The sequence below is a fragment of the Alligator mississippiensis genome, chromosome 12 (assembly GCF_030867095.1).
Source record: "Alligator mississippiensis isolate rAllMis1 chromosome 12, rAllMis1, whole genome shotgun sequence".
NCBI classification, from domain to species: Eukaryota; Metazoa; Chordata; order Crocodylia; family Alligatoridae; genus Alligator; species Alligator mississippiensis.
In genome coordinates this window covers 58,576,244-58,593,953 of record NC_081835.1, presented here as the reverse complement: position 1 = coordinate 58,593,953, position 17,710 = coordinate 58,576,244, and the positions used below count along the sequence as shown (strand labels likewise).

The following is a 17,710-nucleotide window of genomic DNA, read 5'->3' as shown; positions in this document are numbered from 1 at the left end:
TCCAACGTGGCTCAGGTGCCATGTTCCCAGCGCTTTTTGTCTCTAGTTTTTGCTGTTTTGGAGCCTCACTTCATTTTTAACCACAGGAGCCAGTGGCAGCAGCCAGGCCAGGACTGAACCAAACCAGACTGAGAGAACAAACCTCCAGGTACTCATTTCTCAAGGGCCAAGGAGGAGATCCCTGCTACCACCGTGCTGCCTGTCCAGGTGTTTGCTTTGTTTCTCTCTATGCAAAACAAAAGGGAGTCAGGCCTGAAAGTATGAGAAAGATCTGAAAGGTTCATCTGACACTTGGCAGCTAGAAAAGTTTTAGATGGAAACAGTTCAGCCACGAGATCCCGTGCCGTGCACCACCAACTGATGCCACAGAGAAACGGATAACAAATTCTGGCTTCTGTGATCTGCAGCTTCTTGCTATATAACAATGGGTCACACTGATTATTAATTACATTGCAGGTTCCCTCAATATCATATCTCAGTTATCCTCTCAGTACATGCAGGGATTTGGTGTGTGTATCACAGAATCATAGAGAAACTGGACTGGAGGGATCTTTGGAGGTCATCTAGTCCAACCCCCTGCCTGAGGCAGGATTAGCCCTATCCAAACCATTCTATACCAACCCACTGTGTACCTGTGTGATTCAAGTCAATGCATTATATTGGAGGTTGTTCCATCATAAAGCCCTTTTCCCTTGTGCTTGGTTACAGGGCAAATGCATAGGAACGTCATTGCCTGTTGTTGAGTCCTGCAGGAGTCACAAGGAAGCAACATTAGCCTTATCTAGGGTTTTTGTAGTTATCTAGTTATTCTGATGAAGATGCACAATTGCAAACTTCTACCGTGGATGCGCTACAGTGGGAAGAGTCATCACTTGCCCTAGCCTGGCTCAACCCAGCTGAAGGTGTGAGCCACAGTGATGTAACACATCTTCCTTATGGGTTTATGTTGGTGAATTCACTAGGAGCAAAAATATGCAGCATGGAGAAGTCCTCAGCGGTACATTTACACGTGCGCTTTGCTGTGGAGTAGACTAATTAGCTCCGCAGTAAAGTGTCACAGTCTACACGTGCACTGGTATTAGGGTGCAGTAAACTAATTAACTCCACCACAGGATAGTACTGTCGGGAACGGTACTGTCTTACAGCAGAGTACTTTACTGCGCTGAAATGCACGTGTAGATGCTGACCGCGGGCATACATTGTGCCTGGCCAGCCCAGCCGGCCGGGGGCTGCTCTGCCCCAACTCAAATTGTTGCTCTAATTGGGGCTGAGGTCTGAGGTGATGTTTGCATGCATTAGGGAAAAGAGGAGGTGGGATGGGTGGGAACAGCCATTTCAGTTCTTCCAGATGAGGATGTTGTCTTTATCAGCAGACCTGAGGGACTGTGTATGGTCTGTTTATTCTGGAGTATGACCCGCGTTGTGCCGCAGTGCTCCTGATGTTAGGAAGGCCATAGCTCACTTGTACAAATAAATCAGCCTTGCTAAAGTTACATACAAAATCCCCTGCAAGTGCTTGCCTTGCGGATGGAATGGAAGTATCCGCTGCTTATTTTTCTAAGGTAATTTCTCAAGAGTGTATTTTTATGGTGCTTAAAAATAACTCGTCGATCCCTGAAAACACGCTTCTTCCACCAGGCCCATAAACCCTCATTCCTCTCCAAGATATGCGCCGCAAAAAAAATACAGCCAGCGCTTGGTCAGCTTCCTGCTTGCACATCACTGCTCGCTCCCTGGCTTCCACTGCAGCTCCTGGCCCATCTCCTCACTGTCTGTTTAGGCTCTAAGCTCTACAAGACACCAATCTTACTTCCCTTGATAACCTGATCTTTCAGGGAGCTCCACATGCCTATTGTAACAGGTCACTTAGCGTCCCTGTTACTTTAAAAGCAAGAACAGCTGCAGAGAGGGCTCAATCAGCAATCAGGGGAGACTGCTGATGGGAAGACAAGGGTGGGCTGGAGGTATATATGAGCCCAGGACTGGAGGTAGGCAGGCAATCTGGCTCTGCAGTAATGTAAGAGGGGCTCCTAAGCAGGCTACCCTTATGGATACCAAGAATGGCTGTGGGTATATAACTTGGGAGCTAAGGTAACACTGGTGGTTTAAGGCAGGCTAAGGGGAGGTGAAGGTCCCAACAGGCCCAAGAGCAGAGCCAGAGGCCTGGGAATAGGGCTAGAGCCCAGGAGCAGGGCAGAGGAAGGACAGACAGGCCTGGCAGTAAGGCCAGAGCAGGGCAGAGAAGGAGCTAGAGAGCCCAGGGCCTGTGGAGGGGCTGAGATGGATGGGGTTACAGAGCGGGGGCACACACACACACGTACACACTGGGTAGCACATGCCACAGATGAGAGTTGCATTAAGAGGCACTCTAGGCACATCTCTTTTACTTTGGGTCCCATGTCAGCAGCAGCCAGCTGCATGCATTGCCATGTACTGTCTCACAGCTGCAATAGGGCCCTCTACAGCTGCTGGCTCCCCAGGATCCTGCCTGCCCTGCTAGCTGCAGCCATCTGTCAGCTGCTTACACAGCATCTCTGCCACAGGGCTAGATGGTGGCATGTGCCTGGTTACTTGTCTCCTCTCAGTATCAACACGGAAGGTTGTAATAACAGGCTAATGACTTGGAAGTGTTGTCACTAGATGAGGATTTTGAGTCTCCAGGGTCCCTGCTGGCAGACCCAGCCAGCCAGGTTGGGAGCAGATTCCTGGCCTTGCTCTGACGGCTGTCAGGGTTGGGAAGTCTTGCATGGTGGCCAGGCAGCAGACGCAAGCTTGTGCAGACGTCCCAGCTCCATCGGCCCTCTGGTCCAAGGCAGGGAGGCTGTCTGTACTACACGGATCCATGCATTTACTCTCACCCCCTGGGGCTGGAGTTTGAGTGGTCACAGTCCAGCCTGGCCACTGCTGGGCATTTCCTCCCAGACCGCAAGTCCTGCAGCTGAACTAGGCCTGTCTATAACATAGCCTTCCCCTGAGATAACAGATGAGCGTAGCACTGTGCCTGACAGCCTTTGAGCACAGCTTCTCAATGATGCATGGTACAGTAGTGCCTAACAGCCCTACTGTGCTGCGTGTTGTGTGAGCCTATAAAACACAGTCCCTTGCCTAGAGAGATTAGAGCAGTCTTCTTCCACGGTGACCCCACTTCTGGGATGAGGATATTACTATGACTGAATTTCTGGGGGGCTCATACCTGTCTCATTGTGGGCTACAATCCCTAGTTTGAGAACCACTGGATTTTGAGTCCAGGAGAAATAGCTGGTGAGAGAATGGATGTAGTATTATGCCCACTTTACAGGCAGGGGACTGAGGTTGAAAGCCTGGCCTGATGGACATAGTGCAGGACTGAGAATCGAGTCCTGAACTGAATCCTGCCTCAGCTGCAGCCATCAGCAAACCAGTCAGTCTGCTCTATGATCCACTGGTCCACCTTCACTTTCCTCCCTCCCTCTGGGAGTGCTGCAGGCACAGAGATTGGGGCTGTCCAAGGACAGACAGGGGTACAGAGGCATTTCTTAAGGGACTCAAAGTATTTGCAAGAGTCCCACAGTGGTGTCTGTAGCACAATTGGGGCACCCGTGTCCCAGCCTAGACTGCTTGCCATACTTGGTTTGGGTCTCTTGAGCCCCGAGGGCCTCTTCACCTTGTCACCTGCCATCCTTTTTGTTTTTTCTCTTTAACACAGGTATTGGGAAAGTCCCTCCCGTGCTTGTGAATAGTGCAACACAAGTGCTGTCCACTGCAGTCACTGCTCATTATTGGGTTGGAGTCTTTTCCTTTTGAACTGGAGTGTGTTTGCCCCATGCACTGAGGGCAGAAGCTGTAACTGTGTCTAACTCCTGAGCCTGTAGCATCCAGCGTCCAGGCACATCATTAAGCACTGCCTTGTTTCTGCCAGATTCTCCACCTAGAGCCCATTTCCCTTTGCTTTTGTAACTGTCATCCCTCTCTTCTATACCATGTTACAGAACAGATTCTGCTTATGGCTACAAAACGGTTGTCTGCTCTAGGGCAGGTCCTAGCCTTTGGCTTGCAAGGACCAAATAGACGATCTTGGCAGTGTCTACATGGCAGCATGTAAGTGATTAGCTTAGCACCTAGCTGGTATCACTAGAGTCAAGGGACCACAAGCAGCTGCATCACTGAGCTTTGTCTTATAACCCCTGCCTGGGCTAGCACCAGGGTAAACCTCTAATTACTCTGTTCCTCTAAACACGGCACCTTCCCCCCTGGGACCCGAGCACTGCAAGTGGCACAGCAATGAAGTGGTCTCCTTGTTAACGTCAAATATAGTAACCCCCCAAAGCTATAAAAATGCTCCATTCCCTTTAGCCTGCGTTTGACACGTAATTGCATGGTAGCTACCAGGATGCAGCGCACACTGCCGAACATGAAAGGATCGCTGAAAGAGACTTGAACTGAATTGTGGTTTCAAGGGCGGGCGTCTGGTAAAGAGCCCAAAGGGACATTGTCCGGGCTGTGCTGATGTGACTGACTGAAACAAGCAGATAAGGGGACGCAGGATTGCAATCTTGCCTTTCTAGAATATCGTGCACCTGAGAAGCTCCAAGTGCTTTACAGGTATTAAGGTTCATATCACTCCCCGAGACAAAAGCCCTCAACATGCTTACTCTCACCTTGCGGATAGGGAAGCAGAGCTGCACCTACAGGGAACGCCACTTGCACAGTGTCATGGGGTCAGAACCAGAGCATGCTGTGGGCACCTTTCTGTTGAGCTTTAGAGGAAACCCATCATGAATAATCCATCGTTGAGCTGGGAACAGAGCCCAGTTGTCCTGTCTCTCCCATCTTGGCTCCAGCTATGAGTTGACTGTGGACTAAGATTCAGATGAGGCCGTTCAAAGCTGTGCACAGTATAGCCCTTCCTCAGCATAATAATCTCCTGCTGGGTGCAACTGCTGGTGTCATGGTACTTGTACAAGCCTGGGAGAGAGAGCCGGAGCCTGGAAACGGAGCTGAGGACAGCAAATGAAACCAGCACCATCCACTCTGCCTTGCACTGAGTGAAGCAGCTACCAAGAGAAGGGGCTGATAGCAGAGAAAGAGAGCGAGAGATTGCTGGGGACCAGAAGTGATCCTGAGAAAGACAAATACAAAGGATCAGTCTGACCTAGGGCCATGCTCTTTTCCTTCTAACCTCCAAGGCAGGGTGTGAAGGGGCAGGGAATGAAGGAATCAAATTTACCAGCCTTCGGTCACTGAGACAGCTTCTCAGCACCCGACAAATGTCCTATGAATACCTGTAGTCAGGTTTTAAAGGTGTCCTCTCCAGTTCCTCAGCTTCCTCCACTGCGCACAGCTTGGCTTCTCTTCCCTTTCAGGAGCTGAGCGCTGTGGGCCAGATTCACTCCTTGCCCTTCTGCATTGTTTAAAGATGGTGATTTCCCAGTTAACGCGTTTACTGAAGATGAGGTAGATGCTAGACATACACAGATGGATGGACTGAGGGATAGACGCTTTCTGCATCTCTGTGGCTTGGAATGACAACGTTATGTCTCCTGAAACCCTCTTCCGAAATGCACTTTGGCTAACACCAGCTGATGAAAACATATGCAGGGCTTCTGGTGAAACTGGAAAACCCAGAATCCAGGCACTTTGCCAGGACAGTGAAAACTCTACAAGCTTTAGTACCATTTGGAAAGGAGGGTTTTAATAGCTAGTGATGATGCACACATCAGATGTAATAGCCTTCCACTAAATGGCTTGTTTGTTGTTTCTACAGAGTTCACCGAGATTGCAGCGGGGATTGCCGAGGGAAGTTGTAGTGTGCGGCACTTTGTGCAATAGAGAACCAGAGCTTCGCTGGCTCTTGATTGTATAACCACGGATCCAGCCCTCTGTTCTTACTCCACTAGAGCCACTATCAGAAGTGCTGGGGCAAATAACATAGGATCTGGACTTTGGGGGAAGGAGGGAGGTTGGATGTTGCTAGGAAAAGCTTGAGTGGTGTTTGTCTTGGTAGCTGGGCTCTACAAAGTCTACAGCTTAAAGAGCAGATTTTCCAAAGTCCCACTCAGGTGGGTGCTGGCCTTCTTCAAAAATCCAGTGCTAACGTGGCTGTCTAAGCAGGAGCTAAATTCTTATGCAAATTCAGTCCCAGATGTGGCTGCTGAGCTCTTGCTCGGGCTTGGGATAGTATTTCTCCCCTGTCTGTTTCTGGGGGAGCAATAGAGGTTCTGATGACTCTGATTTTTGTCACTGTAAAATAACAGCGTCTTGGCTGTTGAGGAGTCAGAAGCGATTTTGGGTGCTAAGCTCTCTCATTGCTCCTCCCAGCTGGCTTGTTTTACATGCCATCAACACGTCTGCATCTGTGATCAAAGATGAAGTCAATCCCTTTAACAAAATCCATAACTCACCACTGAAAACTCAGGTTACACTAACCAAGGCAGACCTATGAAGACTTTTAAGAGCGCTAAATAAAAAATGCACCTTCTGTCTTCCCCTCAGCGTACATCAGGCAACTGGATCGTCCAGTTTAGTGATAATGCGTAGCCTCAAGGACCATAAATGTCCCCGGAAACAGAGACACATTGTTCCACCACCTCGGGAGCCAACAATCAAGAACGCTCCAAGCAAGACCAGCATTTTCACCGGCATCCGAAGATGCGTGAGCAGCAGAACTGTCTGATTTGTGTCATCAAAACCACTCACTCGCTGCTGTGCCACACTCCCTGTCCTCATGTCAAGCAGTTTTCCAAGCAACGGTGCTCAGGACATCAAGCATGCCTGGATCCTGTGCTATCTCGTGAACAGATGACTTGCCAAAGCACGTGACAGCCACTTCAGTGGCAGTGTTCAGTGCTGCCAGACTGCTGCCAAGACTCAATAAAGGGCACAAGGACAAAAATGTATGATGTAATTTTCTGGGATAAGCCCTGAAAATCTGTGGGAAATGGCAGCCCCAGAAGGATTTGACAAAAAAACCCAACAATAACCCGATCCCTGAATGCAACTGCCATGGGAGCCTGCCAGCCTCTCCTTCCGGTGTCCAGGACTGTGCAGGGGATCTATTCTCAGTGCACCGTTAATCTGTCATGGGCTTGGTGTCACCCATGGTCTGATCCTATCTGAAAAGGCCTTCTTCAGCCATGCTCTAAGGAAGTTCTCCTTTTTTCTACCGTCTGGGAGATGGGCTCTTCTGAAGACTCTGTGGCAGGACTCAAGTTACAGAGCGGTACCAAGCAGCCTTAACAAAACAGGTAGCTCCTAGAGGTTTGTGTTTTCAGCCCACTATGAAGAAACCAACCGAGACAACAGAGAGGTTCATAACTTCCCTCCCATCCCCAGGAAACACCAACCCTAACTGCATTGTTTGAAAAGGCATCAGTCAAGACCTGCTGGCTAAAATTACTCTTCTGCTTTATCATCTTGAGAACATTAAGGGCTGTTGTTAACAGATGTTTTGTGTTAGACATTATTTGTTAGTGTAATGAAAGGAGGTGAACAAGCTTTCAAGACCTCAAAAGTTCTGCAGAAGGTTTTATATGTGAGGTTATTGCATTGCTCTGGTAGAAAAAGAGCTCCTTGCCAACTGCACTTGGCATTCCTTTCTTTGATTTTGTTGTTTGCAATCATTTTGCATAGTAATTTTTCATCAAGTTAAATGTCACATTTAATAAGTACCGTGCAATGGATGTTCAAGTGCACAGCACAGCAGAACGTCACCAAATAGAAGGATGCTTTGGTAGCAGTTGGAGGCTTCAAACAGGCCAAGTGTACCTGTGTTCCAGCAAGGAAAAAAAGAGGGCGCTCCTGTGGCAAATGCTGAATGTGAAGTGGAGATCAGGGGGTGACTGTACAAATGAGGAGGGAAAGAAGGTGCTGCTTGTTTTTTTGCCAGTAGTCACCTCGATGTGACAATCTCACCAGATGGCTGTGCTTTTGGCTTTTCGATGCCACTGGTGGAGAACAGAGGGCATTTGTATATTCACGGGTAAAGGTGAGTTTGCTCCATTAATCTGCTTGAGTGTCCACAGGCACGCTGGCCAGGGAATATAAAATCCCACTATTTCAAGAACAAAAGAAAAAGGCAACCCACGTGTTGGGTTTTCTGGTGGAATAATCCACCTTGCTTCTATCTGAGGATCTCAAAGTGCTTTCCAAGTGCTAAAGAACTAACTTGCACAGCAGCTGTCCTATAGTAAGGAATTGCTTCTACCTTCACTTTGTAGACCTTGCTTTTGCCTCCTCAGCAGAGATGAAGTGACTTGCCCAAGGTCAGAGAGAAAGCAGTAGCAGAAACCAGGAATGGACCATGGGGGTCAAATGCTGACCCTGTTGAAGGCAGATCTCACCCTGCTCTCCTCTCTTGTGCCATAACCTACTTCCCATCAGCAAAGTGGAGCGCTCAGCCCCAAGGCAAGCCCGGGTTCTGTCCTCATAGCTAAACATTAGATGCTTTAGCTTGCGCTCTACATGCCAGGCTCCCAGTGGCTTAAGTAGAGATTTAATGTCAGCTGGCTTCGAAATGGGACCTAATGGGGGGAACAGAGGATAATGTGCAAAGAATAATGTTGAGGTTTGTGAATGGAAGAGGAGTAACTAGGAGTACCTGTGGCAGTGCTACCTCTTACGGATTTGAGTCAATTCCTTTTCCCCTGTCCTCAGCCTGCCTGTCTCCCTTCTGACTTGAGGCTGGGATTTGGGAACCAGATAGTTAAAGGAACTATTACTCTTTCTTTAATAAAACCCCTTCGCATTACTGCTCTTTGTTGCATTCCTGCCATTTTCTAGTAAGTGCCCTTGCACTTCCTCTTTTTATCCCTTTTCTTTTCTGTGCTACAAGGCTAAGAAACCTACCTTCAGTTGGGGGCTGGAGTCTGTGGAGGCTTAGCAGTGATACCAACAGATATCTGTCTTGTGGTATACAACCTTGCAACTGGGAGAGCCACGGGGATGGGGGTGGGGAGGAGAGGAGAAGAGAGAAAAAGAAAGGTAGAAGGAGAAAATGGGTAGGAAGAAAGAACCGGAGAGAGAGATCATCACTGGTAGTTTATTGCTGTAATTCAGGAATGTGATACCCAGGTCTTTAATGCAAGTGCTCTAGGGTTCAGACCCTGCTGACTTCTTAAATGAAGCTCATTAGATATTGCCAGGGTCCAGAAAGCAGAATCCTGGAAGCTGTCATCTCCTTGGGGTGTCAGGCTTCCTAGATTCCCCCTGGCTAGGACATCTCTGTACATTCAACAGGGTGTAATACAGACTTCATACGAATATACAGTGCTGTTCTTCTAATCTAATATGTCCTTGCTCTGATTTATTATAGGAAATATCAAGATAATGGTGTTTCCATCCATGGGGCCAGAGGAACGATGCTGTTCCAGGGAGATTCCAACCCACAAGGGCAGCTATGGTATGGGACGCTGAGAGCCAGACCTTTTCTGAAAGTGCTCAGGTAACTGGATTTATTTTCCTTTTAATGTGAATAATAAGCTCATTGCCACAGACTGTGAGGCTCAGACATCAAAACTGCAGCTGGGAGTAGAAGTGATGGCCATAAAAAAAAAAAAAGAATAAAATGTTGAGTGCCTGTTTCGCTTTAGGATGACAATAAAAGGTAACACTATCCATAAAAGTTCCATGTGGGCCCTCTCCTGTCATCACTTTGTGTCCTCTGCCAAGAAGAAAGTATCCCAGATGTGCAGCCAGGGCCAGGCTGTTTCCAGAGTGGGGACACAACAGGTTTGCCTGCATTGTACTTTGGTTCTGTCCCTCTAGAGTTCAGACATGGCCAAAGAAGACAGTGCCTAGGCTAGAGACCACATGGCTTATTGTGTTGGGGGAAGACAGATCTGGATTGGTACATGGTTGTTCTTGTGGTTTTTTTCCCTCCCTTCTTATGCAGCTCTTGCTCTCAGTCATTTTTAGCTCCAGATTCTTCCATCTGATTATCTAGGCACTTGGGTGGGGTTGATAGGAATTAGAAAAACCTGCACTTCCATGGTGCCATTCATTGGAGGTTCTCAGATGATGGTTCTCACATATCCCCCTCCCCATATCAAGGTAAATGAATAGAAGTATCCCCATTTTATAAATGAGGAGACTGAGGAATGAGGAGATGAAGGCCCCACAGTGAATCAGGAGGAGAAGCAGGAATAGATACCAGCAGATTTGATCGCTTGGCCTGTGGTTGGATCACTAGAAAATACAAAGGCCTGATCCTGTTCCCAGGTACTATGAGGTCACAATGCTGACTCCTTCATGGAGCCTCCTAGACTTCAGTAGGACTCACTGTGTAGTAACAGGCTTTATAGTCTTTGTAGGATCAGTCCCTTAGTTTGATTGGTGTTAATAAAGCAACTGGCATAGAAATTCTCTTGAGAACTCCCTACATGACAGTAATATCAGGTCAGGGGATTAAGGCCCTAATACTGCTGTCAATGAAACAGGAACAAAGCCAAGGTCACCCCACTGCAGTCAACAATGTCACTCCAGATTCACACCCGTGTCACTGGGATCCGAATCAGTCCCTCTGACTGATCAGACCCATGTGGCTGTCCTTCCCAAGGGCTGGAAAGAGAGAAATCCCTGCTTTGCAGCTCCTGTCTGACACAGGCTCATTTCCAAAGACTGAGATGCATGCTCGTGGATGGGCTTGGCGAGTGAGCTGGCTATTTGCATCCATCCTCCTGCACGTGGTCCACTGATCACTAGTTCCCAGTTGGGGCTAGCTGCCTCTTCATAGCCCTGAATGACCAAGGTGCTTAAGCAGATGCTTCACTTCAAACATGTGGGTTAGTCTAACTTAAGTCAACAAGTCTTAAGGTAAGACAGGCATGTGAATGGAAATAACAGGGAAGTACATATGAAATGTGTGACAGGAATTTACATACTGAGATCATTTAAGGAATTAAAGACCCCAACCTTGCTCTTGAGGAAATCAGTGGCAAGAATCTTTTTAACCTCAATGATGAAAGGTCAGCCATTTAAAACAGTAGTTTTGCCTGTGATAAAATTGTGGGTTATTGAATCCAATGGAAGCTTTATGTGTACAAGGAGTGCAGAATTGGGCCCTGTGATCCCATGTCTTTTACTCCAGTGAACAGTCCCATTGATATCCAACCTCTGCTGAGGTCAATGGGGTTTTTTTGGCCACCTGTTTTGTAACAGCCTGGATATCTGCTGCTGATGTTGGTAATGCAATGCCTTAGGAGGAGAGGAAGGACTGGGGCTTCGAAAGACAGACCTATAAGCTATGTTGTGGATGCCTCTGCTCACTGTGCAAAAAGCAAACAGAGTGTGAAGTCCCGTCAGGAACAGGATGGGAATGAATGCTGACGGCACTGTGACACCTTTGCATAAATCGATAAGGAAGCTCCATCTGGGAGGTGTGTTCAGTTCTGGTCACCTGAGCTCAAGAAGAAATCAAGGGAGCTCAGACAAGGATGAAGAAAATGTTTGGAGGCCTGGAAAGGACAGCCAGGGGGTGAGGCTGCTTAGAGGGGATGTGCAGGTGGTGCTCAGAGCCATGAATGCTGCTTGAGAAACTAAACCAGGAGCTCCTGTTCATCTGCTTTATCCTACAAGAGCCAGGAAACAGGCCGGGACAGTGTCTGGCAGCACACGGAAACCCAATATGAAGAAATACAAATACATTTTTAGGCAATTAGCCCGTGGAACGCATCGTCGTGAGATAGTGAGAGCTTGGAAATCTGAAAAAAAGGGCTTGCGTGTATCTGGACACTGGAAGAGTCCTAGGGACCTGAGGGGCAGGAGCCAATCAGTAGTTGATGGCTAGTGGGATTAGGAAGAAATGTAATTGCTTTCTTCAGGGTCTCTTGCAACCCCTAAGTACCTAGTAATGACCACCGGTGGAGGCAGGATGCTAGGGTAGATGGGCCACTGGGTTGACATGGTCTGGTAAGTCCCACGCACCTGCATTTCTGCTTTTCCTTTGGAAGGCAGTGCCATGTGCCAAAGAGTCCTGTCAGGAGTCTGCTGTCTCCTGCTTTCCCCCAGGACCTTAGGGGACGCTTCCCTTAGAACATCCCTATTCCCCCTTCTCAGAAATATCCCTTTTGGGCCAACCAGCAGTGGTTGGAGAAACTTCCCAACAAGAGGCCCATCCTGTTTCTGGCAAGCAGACTGCAACCAAACCCTGCAGAACCAGCCGCTGCTACCAGATGCAGGCTGCCAGCAAAACCCTACCGAGCGGCTTGTGGTGTTAGGAGTTAGCCCATGGTGAGGACAGAAAGCTGCATGGCTTAGTGCTGAAAGCAAAGGGTTGGACGTCAGGGTTGCCCTGGGTTTGAGTCATGGCTGAGCCATTGCCCTCCTTGTCCATGGTTACATGAGGTAGGAGAGCAGGGAACATGGCCTTGCTCAACACCAGATCCCGCTTGTGAGCTGTGACCCATTAAAAACAACAACAGAAACCAGCCCTCTGTTTAATAAGTGCGGCAGGGAAGCTCTTTTGCTCCTAGCCCAGCAGAGAGCCAGATGCACGTCTCCACCAGGCTTGCATTAACCCGCCGAGGCGCTCCCCGACTAAGAGCGTGCCTGACATTTTCAAAGAAGCCTGCCTCTCCCTCTTGCCTCCCTTCCTTCCCATTGCATTTTCACTGCCTCATTCTATGTTGTCGGCAAACCCTTCCTGCCTGGAGCCGAGTAGACCCTCGCAGTTGGCAGTGAGTTGCGCCTCGCCCTGGTTTTTCAAGACTTCTCCTTTGCAAATCTAAGTCTCTGCAGCTTTGCTGTGTCACTCGCAGCTCCTCGCTGAAAAGGGACGGGGAGGGTTAGGGACTCGTAAAATAAAATTTAACAACTAACGCTTTATGCCCTTCTGCTGACAAGTCTCTTGATCATGTACAGTCACTGATCAGGACTAAATGAACATCCTATGGTGCCCTGTAGGCTTACCCAGTCATGGGTGGGGAAGAGTTTTCCCTAGCTTAAATTTTACTTAAACTTGAGCAGGTCAGAGTCCTGGCAGACTGAACGGGGAGGTTGTAGTCGCAAGAAACTGCAGCATTTGTCTTAACGCTGGAAAAATTACTTTTGTTTTTTGTCGGGCACAGGCCAGTTGATAAAAGAGCTGTTCTGTCTGTCTCTTGCTCTCCCTCTTTAGCCCTCTGACATGAGCACGCAGGAAATGTAACGTTACACAGCCTCCCTATCAGCAGAATGTCCAAGCAAGTAACAGAAACGGGTCAAATTAATCCTGAAAATCCAGCTCGCTCCCCCATGGCACTAATTGATCACAGATGCCCTTCTGCCCAGGAGCAACGGGGCTTTCTTTTGAGCAGGGATAGCCCCGTGTTGCCCTGATCCCTGCTGAGCCCCTTGAAAAATCCTGGTTTATTTCTATATTTCCCTTTGCGATTTCCCATTATCTCCCCCCACGCCCCTCACACAGATCGTACACCAGGCGCGTGGGATGACGGGGCTGGAGTTGGGCTGGGAACTAATCAGCAGCCACTGACAGGATCCGAATAAAACCTTCTGTGGTGTGCTCAATCTACAAGAGCCTGAGTCTGATTTATAGCTGCTGAAATCAATCCCTCCCTGTCCGTTTCTTTTAATCACATCAAGAGAAGAATTACATGTTCTGTGTTCAAGGGGGAAATTAATTTATTTTATTTATTTATTTATTTATTTATTTGAATTTGTCTTATGCTCGTTTAAGAAGCAAAATTTGGATTTGGGACTTTTCTTTTTTCTTTTCTGTTTGGAGCATGCAGAAAACATTATCTTGGAAGGGATAAAGTAATTCTTCATAGCTGGAAGCTTAACTCTTTTCTTTCCTGTGGTGGTTCCTTTCATCTGTCAGCTCCCTCCTTACCCAAGCACAGGAAAATAGCAGCATTCATATGACTGTTTTTCTGTAATTCACTGTGGATTAATAGTGAAGGGTCCTTAGCTGGTATAAATCAGTCTACCTCCACTAAGACTGAGTTTCACCAGCTAAGTATCTGGTCCAAGCTGTTTCATTTCTGTATATGCGTGTTATAGCTTTGGACCTCTAACTCAGCGAGTTGTGACTTTGGGGAAACGTAGTGCTGGCCACGGCACAACCTTTGTGTGTCTGCAAATAATTTTTTAATAAGAAATATTAGAAACGAATTGCTAATTAATGTACTTGTAATAAATAGCATGAAATAATGTTGCAAAGGGCCAGCTTCCTGGCTCCTTACTCAAGCAGACTCCAGCTCCTATTGACTTCAGTTTACCAACATAAGGACAGAGTAAAAACCAAATAAGGACCCCAGGAAATAGCCCCTTGTCCATAAATGGTGCATCTGGGACAAATTCTACTGTGGTGTAAATTAACATTACTCGGCTGACCTCAGTGGAGTTACCTGGATTTATGGCAGCTAAGAAAAGACGGCTTGGTGCAATTCTAGGAAGCTTCAGCTTGCTCCTTGTCACCTCTCCTTTCCCACTGTTCCCATCTGCTGCTCTTTATTTTTCCTGATGTGGGATGCAGGGCTATGTGGGTCCACCTTGCTTATGGCAAGCTCTAGAGTATTGCTGCAGTGGTTCTAGCAAAGGTATCCAGGTGTCCGAGGAGGAGGGTTGCACTTTGAAAGTCTCTGGACCTGAGGACCTGTAAAGTGGTGCCAAGAATCAGGCCACTTCTGAGGCTATCGCTCTTGGCTTCCCAAGGTCTCTAACGTGGGGGCAGACCCAAAATGAGCGACATGCCAGGCAGAAACCAGCTGAGGAGGACGCTGGCAATGAGAGGCATTAATAATGTCTGTAACATGTATACAAGTGTTCCTGCCCACAAAAGGTTTGCCCCTGCTTCCCTTCCCCAAATGGAAGTGTACAATGGTGGAAGAATTGACTTGTGACTGGGCAGAGAACGGGCTGCAGGATCGGGCCCTGGTTTTTTGGAAAGCTGCATTCCTGCGTTGGAGGAGGAATGGACAAGGAGGAACTTCTGGGGACAGAGATCAAATGAGCAGTGTGCTCTTTAATGAGTCCCAATTAACAGACATGTTTGGGGGTGGGCTGGTGGCACATAGGCAGTATCTTACTTTCCAGGTACACTGCTCTGTAGAGAGGCTATTGATTTAAACCAGTGTGGCACTGATGGAGACAACTACAGGCTAGAGTGAAAGTGGAGGTACTGGGTCTCCCCATCTAGTGCATGGGACAGCTCAATCTTGTGGCAGCTCTAACTACATTTACTCTAATGTAGCAGTGCTCCTTTGAGGCCAACACTTTGCAGTAATGCTCCTCCCTATGTGCAGTGACTTTAAAAATTTTAAGGGCCCTCTGTTTTTTCCAGCAATCCGTTACATCAGCCGTGAGACCTGATGGTTGCCGATGCATTACTGACTATAGGACCCTCCAGAGAAATGTGCTGACAGCAATATAGTCGCTGTGAACATGTTTATAAATCAAAAAACCCGATCAAAAAAAGTAAGAGGAAGTAATAATAGTTTTTTTGAAAACATAAAAACCTGTACAGTGCTTAGATCCGACTCTCCTTCTGCTGAGATCAGTGCGCCAGGGTGGAAAGGTTTAATTAGCACGCTTTAGATAACGCAATTACAAGGCCAGAAACATGACTGATAAAACTGCCTGTGCTTCCCAGTCACAACATATGCAGCAAGGCAGCTTGATCTTTCCCGGTAAAAGAGAGTTAGTGACTTCGGAGCATTGGCCCTCAATTGTAAAATCGCCGACTGAATGAAAATCCAGTGGGTGCTTTTGAAAACGTTGCCCTCAGTCCCACTGGACAAAAACAAAGTCTTATCTAAAATACCCTGTCTGGCTGGAGAGCCTAAACAGCAATTAATTCTTGCAAAGCTGACATTTCCCTGAACTGCCACTCAAATACATATTCAGGGATGTGTGTCTGTCACAGTACATACGTGCACCCCGGGTATATGCTGAATCCTAGAATACATGCCTTAGCACCCTGTGAGACCCTCGTACAGTGAGCAAAACCATCCATCTCGCAGAAGTTGCCTTCAGATCTGTTGCAAAGTTTGTTTATAGACTCCCCCCTCCTCTATGGCTCTTTCCTTTTTGTTCTGTAATTCACGGAGAGCATTTTACCTTCTTGTCAAGCAATTAACATTTAAAATTATAATAGTAAAGGACTCCCTCCTACAAACCGTTATTCAAAGACCTGTCCTATTGGAGTGCACTGGGTATATTTACATAAGTAATGGTTAGTCACGTAGCAATTTTCGGGATCTAGCTCAAATGTTACGCTTCCGTCTCTTGCCTGTTGCTGAGTTTGGACAGGATCAGTGTAAAAGACTACTATTTTACCTGCGGTAGGGTATATACAGAACCCACACGTGGGAGCTGCTTATAGCTTACCACTCTTCCCTTTTTTAAATTGTATTAATTTTTCCTGCATCTGTTTTTCTTGTGTAACAAATTATTTTACAGTGAAACAGTAGAATGGCATTGACAAGTCATTTGGGAAGGGGAGAAACGGAATTGTGATCTAATCATGATTTTTTTCCTGCAATGTAAGCTTGTGGGAGATCATCTGATAGTATTTTTTTTGACAAAGGTTCACTGTAACCAGAAGGCAATCTGTGCGCTATATCACTTTACAAACATTGCGATTGTCACCATTTTACTAAAAAGCAGATAAAGTTTTACTATAAGGAGCACTCACAGAATTTTAATCTCTGCCCATGAGGAGAAACGTGCTATGGAAAAGTTTTGCTTTATGTGTTTCAAAGCAAAGAAAGGTCTGTGGTTTGCTTTTTACTAGTCCCTTTCCTTTCTTTTGGTCCATCTATCCATTATATTTCCTTTCCTTCGACATCCCTTCCTTCTGCATCTAAGGCATGGATCACCTTGATCTCTCAAGCACGCTACCAAATGAGCATCAAAATCTGTAACTAAAGCGTGCCGTGGCTTGTGAATTAAGGCGGTGGCATTGTTTTTATGTCACTATTGTAGATGAGGTGTGCAGGAGGCCGAGAGATTTTCTCATCTCTGATTCATTGACCTGAACGAATAAAATGCACACACATAACGTAGCGGGAAAGAGAACAGGCAAAGCTCGTCGGCAATCTGTCTGATTTCAGAAAGATCAGCGCGGAAAAGTAGCCGATTTGCTTTCCAGATTCTAAGATATCTGCTACGAATCAGGAGGAAAAAGCTTTACAGTCTTAGCTACTATTTCTTTTCTATGAGGGGAAAATCGATACCTTGCAAAACCCCAAGAATCTTTCTAGACTGGCGGAGCGAGAGGGAGACCATGGGGTGTCTTTTGCGTCGACTGGCAAAAGTTTCCGTCCTTTTACAGCTGGAAGAGTTCCCCTAATTTCCTGGCAAGAATGATGCTGTGAACTAGAGACTGTGCACGCAGACACTAATGATAGGGAATGGGCTTAGCGGCTTCTTGCTGCATCCAGACGGGTGTTAGTCACTGGACAAGGCACCTCTCCCCGACTAACGACCGGAGAGAGGACCGTTCTGCCAGAGTTAGCGCGCAGCAGCTCTTTGGAGCGTGTTCCTTAGGGGTGTTTACAAGTGCTCTGCTCCACTTCTTCAAGGGGGCTCTTTTTCATTTTCTTTACGAGTTCACAAGGAGTGGGGATGCGGGGTCTCCGCTCCGCTCGCCTTCGCAGAGAGGAAACCGGGGCCGCTGGGCGTCGAATGCGAAAACCCGAGCCAAGCGATTTTGTTCTCAGAGAAGGACAAGACTTGCTGCCGCTATCCCTGGCGATATTACCGTTAGTCTAGAAACTCAGCGGCGTATTGTGAA

The 17,710-nt window shown here is 47.4% G+C and overlaps 2 protein-coding genes across 2 annotated transcripts in view; one reads left to right on the top strand and one right to left on the bottom strand.

The window, feature by feature from the left end:
- Nucleotides 1-17,710, bottom strand: part of PRRX2 (paired related homeobox 2) — a 58,956-nt gene that overhangs the window by 40,274 nt on the left and 972 nt on the right. The window lies entirely within an intron of this gene.
- ASB6 (ankyrin repeat and SOCS box containing 6) overlaps nucleotides 9,319-17,710 on the top strand; it is a 32,779-nt gene continuing 24,387 nt past the window's right edge. Inside the window, exon 1 of the mRNA XM_019475606.2 lies at nucleotides 9,319-9,418. Coding sequence (XP_019331151.1) covers nucleotides 9,336-9,418 — 83 coding nt within the window. The 5' untranslated portion in view covers nucleotides 9,319-9,335. The remainder of the gene's footprint in view (nucleotides 9,419-17,710) is intronic.